This window comes from Peromyscus leucopus, chromosome 15, assembly GCF_004664715.2.
Source record: "Peromyscus leucopus breed LL Stock chromosome 15, UCI_PerLeu_2.1, whole genome shotgun sequence".
Lineage (NCBI taxonomy): Eukaryota > Metazoa > Chordata > Mammalia > Rodentia > Cricetidae > Peromyscus > Peromyscus leucopus.
In genome coordinates, this window is record NC_051076.1 from 15,561,692 (window position 1) to 15,568,497 (window position 6,806).

Sequence of the window (6,806 nt, forward strand, 5' to 3'; positions counted from 1 at the left end):
CTCAAAGAGTTTCCACCTGTCTCTGCCTCCTGAGTGCTGGGATTAGAGGCGTGCACCCCATGCTCAGCCAAAACGAGCAACTTTATATTAGGAAAACTTCGAACATTAGAATGAATCTCCACCTGCAGATCCAACCCACAGCCTCCTTGAATCATGCACACCTCTCTGACACATTAGTTCCAGTTTACCCAGGCCTTAGGAAATAATATGTAACTTGGGTCTTAGATAAGTCTGGTTTCCAAAACGATTGTGTATGTCAGCCAACTTCTCTTAGAAAGATATTTTAATGAACAGTTGACAAAGCCTAGTTTAATCAAGGTACAGGTTATTTGAAATCACGTTAGAAAAACTCCCCACACCCTTTCTGACCTTTGGAGTGGTTCCCTAGAACAACCTTTGGTAAATAAAGATGAAGGAAAGTGATAAAGCTGCGTCTCCTCAGCTCTGCTCCCTGTGATCTGAAGTCTCTGGTGAGGCCCAGGAAAGGGGTGCTTCATCTAACCTAAGAGTGGAACTGAGCCACCTTCATATCCAGAGTGCTGGTAGTTCACTGTGACGAGACCAGCCTTTCCAGGGACAGCATTCTAAAGAAGACACTGTCCACACCAACCCAGAGTCACCACAGTTCCCAAGAGCTCCAGCCACCATTTACCAGCAGAGAAGAGTTCCCCAGAAAGGGTTTTAGCCAACCTGAATAAACTTGAGAATGTAGAGGAAGAACTAAAGTTCTACTTTTTATTTATTTATATTTATTAACTTACTAAAATTCAGATATAAAAAATGTTTTAATCTTAAAATAGTGACCCTTCTCACCTTATTTCAGGAGACAATTTTAGTCTAAGTGTTTTCTTGAATCCAGTCACCTTTGATTTGATTTGATTTACCAAATAGAGTTTTGTCTTAGTCTGTTCAGACTGCAGTAACAAAGTACCTTAGATAAAATAATTTGTCAGCAACAGATTGGTTTCTAACAAGTCTAAAAACTGGAAAGGTTGAGAATCAAAGGGTCTGCAGATGCAGGCTCCAGAGTACCTGTCTTCGCAGGCAGTGCCGTCTGTGTGTCATGATCCGCACCGAAAGGCACAGACTCTCTTGAACTGCCACCGAGAGGTCGCTAATCCACTGTTCCCTCCCAGAAGGCTCTGCCTGTCAGGACTGTCACCCTGGGGATCAGAGTGTAAGGTGTGAATTCGGGGGACGTGTTGCAGCCATAGGAGTACTTTCAGGAACGGCATCTTTGCCTTCAACTGTGTTTATTGGGAATTTGGTGGCTTGTCACCGAAGCTCTCGTGCCAAGAACCAGAATTTTAAGGAAGAGAGCAGTTGGACAGCTGTTTCCTTCCAAACTCGTTCACTCTGTTACTTCCACGGTGACTTTGAAAAGCCCTGTTTGCTAAGCAAGTGTTAATATTGTCCCCCTTTTTAAGCCCAACTCAGTACTGGTTGACATGGCGTTATATTTGTTTGCCGTTCCCAAACAGGAGTTTGCTGTTCGCCATTGAGCAACCTGTAGAATGGCTGTAATAGGAGATCTTGCGGTGGGGGGGTTGGGGGGTGGGGTGGGGAGTGCTCACCTGTGTGTACACCAACACACACTGTGAAAGAGGATGGTGTCGCTTCTGCACCTAGAGGCAGGGAGTGAACTGCCGCTGGCCAGCCCGTTTAAACTCCAGTCCTTCTACGTGTCTGTCTCTGCAGATCAGATCCCACCCCCAGTTCAGCGACCTCTGCCAGAGGACCACCGCTGTCTCCTGCTGTCCCAGCTGGACCCTGGGGAATTACATCGCCATTCTGAACAACAGATCATCTTGTCAGAAAATTGTCGAGCGAGATGTCTCCCACACGCTGAAGCTGCTGCGAACCTGTGCCAAGCACTACCAGAACGGTACCCTGGGGCCGGACTGCTGGGACAAGGCGGCCAGAAGGAAGGACCAGCTCAAGTGCACCAGCGTGCCACGCAAGTGTACCAAATACAACGCCGTGTACCAGATTCTCCACTACCTGGTGGACAAGGACTTCATAACCCCAAAGACAGCTGACTATGCCGTGCCAGCTTTAAAATACAGCATGCTCTTCTCCCCCACCGAGAAAGGGGAGAGCATGATGAACATTTACCTGGACAACTTTGAAAACTGGAACTCTTCGGACGGCATCACCACCGTCACTGGGATCGAATTTGGCATCAAGCACAGCTTGTTTCAGGATTACCTCCTCATGGATACTGTGTATCCTGCCATAGCCATTGTTATTGTCCTGCTCATCATGTGTGTCTACACCAAGTCCATGTTTATCACTCTGATGACCATGTTCGCCATCATCAGCTCCCTGATTGTCTCCTACTTCCTCTACCGAGTTGTATTTAACTTCGAATTTTTCCCCTTTATGAACCTCACGGCACTCATCATCTTGGTCGGAATTGGCGCGGACGATGCTTTTGTCCTGTGCGATGTCTGGAACTACACCAAATTCGACAAGCCTCGTGCAGAGACGTCAGAAGCGGTGAGCATCACCTTGCAGCATGCGGCCCTCTCCATGTTCGTCACCAGCTTCACCACGGCCGCTGCCTTTTACGCTAACTACGTTAGCAACATCACAGCAATCAGGTGCTTCGGGGTGTACGCAGGGACCGCTATATTGGTGAATTATGTCCTGATGGTCACCTGGCTTCCAGCTGTCATTGTCCTGCATGAGCGGTACCTCCTCAATATATTCAGCTGCTTCAGAAAGCCCCAGCCACAAGCCTACGACAAGAGCTGCTGGGCAGTGGTCTGTCAGAAGGGCCGCAAGGTCCTTTTTGCCATTTCAGAAGCATCTCGGATATTTTTTGAAAAGGTGTTACCATGCATCGTCATCAGGTTTCGCTACCTTTGGCTCGTCTGGTTCCTTGCCCTCACGATAGGCGGGGCCTACATCGTGTGCATAAACCCAAAGATGAAGCTGCCTTCGTTGGAGTTGTCTGAATTCCAGGTGTTCAGATCCTCTCATCCTTTCGAGCGCTATGACGCTGAGTTCAAGAAGCTTTTCATGTTTGAGCGGGTCCACCATGGAGAGGAGCTCCACATGCCCATCACGGTCATCTGGGGTGTGTCCCCAGAAGACAGCGGCAACCCTCTAAACCCCAAGAGCAAAGGGAAGCTGACACTGGACAGCACTTTCAACATCGCTAGCCCGGCCTCCCAGGCCTGGATTTTGCACTTCTGTCAGAAACTGAGGAACCAGACCTTCTTCTACCAGACTGACCAGCAGGACTTCACCAGCTGTTTCATCGAGACCTTCAAGCAGTGGATGGAGAACCAGGACTGTGACGAGCCTGCCCTGTACCCCTGCTGCAGCCACTGCAGCTTCCCCTATAAGCAGGAGGTGTTCGAACTGTGCATCAAGAAGGCCATCATGGAGCTGGACCGGAGTACAGGGTACCACCTGAACAACAAGACCCCCGGGCCCAGGTTTGATATCAACGACACCATCAGGGCCGTGGTGCTGGAGTTCCAGAGCACCTTCCTCTTCACACTGGCTTACGAGAAGATGCAGCAGTTCTACAAGGAGGTGGACTCGTGGATTTCCAGCGAGCTGAGTTCGGCGCCTGAGGGCCTCAGCCACGGCTGGTTTGTCAGCAACCTGGAGTTCTATGACCTGCAGGACAGCCTGTCCGACGGCACCCTCATTGCCATGGGGCTCTCGGTGGCTGTTGCATTTAGTGTGATGCTGCTGACCACGTGGAATATCATCATAAGCCTTTATGCTATCATTTCCATAGCTGGAACCATATTTGTCACGGTTGGGTCCCTCGTCCTGCTGGGCTGGGAGCTGAATGTGTTGGAGTCAGTCACCATCTCGGTTGCGGTCGGCTTGTCTGTAGACTTCGCCGTCCATTACGGTGTGGCTTATCGCTTGGCTCCAGATCCCGACCGCGAGGGCAAGGTCATCTTCTCTCTGAGTCGGATGGGCTCTGCGATTGCTATGGCTGCACTGACCACTTTTGTGGCGGGGGCCATGATGATGCCGTCCACGGTCCTGGCTTACACCCAGCTGGGCACCTTCATGATGCTTGTCATGTGCATCAGCTGGGCCTTCGCCACCTTCTTTTTCCAGTGCCTGTGCCGGTGCCTTGGGCCACAGGGCACCTGTGGCCAGATCCCTCTACCTAAAAAGCTCCAGTGCAGTGCCTTTTCCCACACCTTGTCTGCAAATCCCGGTGACAGAGGACCAAGCGAAACGCCCACCGCCAGTGCTTACCGTGTAGACGCCAGGGGCCAAAAATCCGAACTGGAGCATGAGTTTTACGAGTTACAACCCCTGGCATCCCACAGCTGCACCGCCTCCCAGAAGAACGCTTACGAAGAGCCACACATCTGCTCCGAATTTTTCAATGGCCAAGCAAAGAACTTAGGGATGCCTGTGCCTGCAGCCTATAACAGCGACCTCACCAAAAGCCCCGGAAATGAGCCAGGCTCAGCCTTGCTACAGCCCTGTCTGGAGCAGGACGCCATGTGTCACCTCTCTCTCAACCAGAGGTGTAGCTGCCCAAATGCCTACACACACTTACAATATGGCCCTCACTCTTGCCAGCAGGCGACCGCAGGTGACTCCTTGTGCCACCAGTGTGCTTCCACTGCCAGCAGCTTTGTCCAGATTCAGAATGTGGTGGCGCCTCTGCAGGCCACACACCAGGCTGCCGAGGTCCTTATGCATCCCACCCGGCACATGCTGCCACCAGGGATGCAGAATTCTCAGCCAAGGAATTTTTTTCTCCACCCAGTGCAGTGCATTCAGGCCCAAGAACAGCTTGGTCACAGCGGCATACACAGTCTCCAGAGCATGGATGACCACCCTCCCAGGACAGCAGAGCTATTACAGTCGGTCAGCAGGAGCCCTGAGTCTTTCCAAAGAGCCTGCTGCCATCCTGAGAATAACCAAAGGGGACTCTGCAGATGCAGAGCCACGGGGGACACAGAGGGCAGTGGAGGGACAGAAACCACGGTCCCCAGTTTACCAAACCAGGCTGACAAGGCGCAGAAGAAGGTGGAGCCCAGCCTGCCCCAGGCTGATGAAAATGTGAACTCAGAACACTCCAATCACAATGAACCAAAGTTTATATTCAGCCATTTCATAGGGAAGGCTGGCTACAGGGCCTGCCCAAACAGTCCAGCAAGTTGCAGAGGCGTTGTGAGATTGAAGTGCAGGGGCACAGCCTGCCAGATGCCCGACCTCGAAGCCAGTGTGCCTGCTGTACCAACACAATCAGAACTGTCTGGCCAAAGTTTGTTAATAAAAACGCTATAATAAATCTAGCATTGCATTCAGAAGCACCGCCTCCGTCGTTCTTTTGAATCAGGAGTGAGATGATCTAGGAGCTTAGAAAAGAAGGCTAACAACAGGCATGTTTCACGGGTCGCCGTGTTTACAGTCCAGAATATTTTCATATTCCATCTGAATGGTGAACAAACACACAGATCTAGTTAGCGTGTTAAGATTATTGGATTTTCAGGTTACTGGGGGGTTGTTTTTGGTTTTTCTTGGTTTTTTTTTTTTATTTCAAAATGTAGTTCTTGTGCATTCCTACCTGTCTTGACCAACCACTCTTCTGCCCTCCTGAGGCAGTGAATGAGATTGAAGGTGTGAGTTACCTAGAAGGTTTGGTTCTCTCAGACAGTCAGTTACCTGGCGTCTTCAGTGAGGTGCAGTTGGCTGATGGCAATGAAGTCTTCTTGTTGCTCAGCATAAACATTAGGACCCAAATTAACAGAGATACTTCAGTTAGAAACCAGGGACTAGGCAGCATTAAAATATATGTTAAGTAAAAGTCCATGCCAAGCGCCTTAATAGTACATTCCATTTGTCTTGATGGGCACCCCCCATGTAGCCTATGGCACATTTATATCCAAATTGGTGCCTTTCCACATCAACTAGATGGACAGTTGCTGTCACACCTCCTAACCTAGGAGTCATGGGCATCACCTTGTGTCTGTGCCAGGCGATGGTTGTGTTAGTACCACAGAAAGAAGTGTGCAGAGCTCTGATCATCCATGGAGCACTGTGCTTCAGGGGTCTATTGAGTGATGACCAAGATGGACCCAGGTCAGATGTGTCTGGGCCTCCCAAAACCTTCAGAGTAAGGGACCTTATTGTATGGAGTGTTGCCTCCATCTCTGGTCTTAAGGGGCCATGTTCATAAGGCTTCTCTCGCCTGTGTCCCAAGATCTGTTAGGATAGCTTCACCAGACAGCTGACACCTGGGAATGCTAAGCCTTTGGGCAGCATCTTTGATGACACCATGTCACGTGTCAGATCAGACGGTGGTGGGAGCTGTTGGTGTGTCCCTTCTGGGTAGTATGTCAGTCATCTGACACATCCCGGCTCACTCAGGGAGAGCCGGCCTCTACCTGGAGCTACACATCCAATTTGTTCCTCCAAAGAATCTGGTAGGAATATTCCTAAGTAGAAAAGTTGCTTTTGAAAAGTCTTAGTGGTTATTTTGTAGGAATGGTTTTCCAAAATCGATCTCTATCATCCTAGGACTTGAAAAGAAAGCTATCAAGAGCTAAAAGGAGACATGAGTCACTGACGCTAGCTCCCCTCCATCGAAGCACATACTTGCAACTTTTGCTTGAATATTTCAGTGACAAGTGACCTACCATGTCTGCCTCTCTTGAGCCAGGCTGTTATTCATTTGGCTTCTTTCAAGTTTCTGAAGAAAATGCAAACATCTCTGACATCTCAACCACCGGATGTCCCTCCAGATGCTTAAATAGTCACCATGTCCTCCCCCTAGCCTGTTGGGCACACTCAGTTGTTCTGTTTCTCAG

The 6,806-nt window shown here is 49.9% G+C and overlaps 1 protein-coding gene across 8 annotated transcripts in view; it reads left to right on the top strand.

The window, feature by feature from the left end:
- The window catches only part of Disp1 (dispatched RND transporter family member 1), a 161,743-nt gene extending 156,437 nt beyond the window's left edge, over positions 1-5,306 (top strand). For all 8 annotated transcript variants that reach the window (XM_028894575.1, XM_028894576.2, XM_037211162.1 and 5 more), the window contains one exon: positions 1,699-5,306. In XM_028894575.1, the coding sequence (XP_028750408.1) occupies positions 1,699-5,283 (3,585 nt within the window). In that variant the 3' untranslated portion in view covers positions 5,284-5,306. The remainder of the gene's footprint in view (positions 1-1,698) is intronic.
- Positions 5,307-6,806: the final 1,500 nt, after the last annotated feature.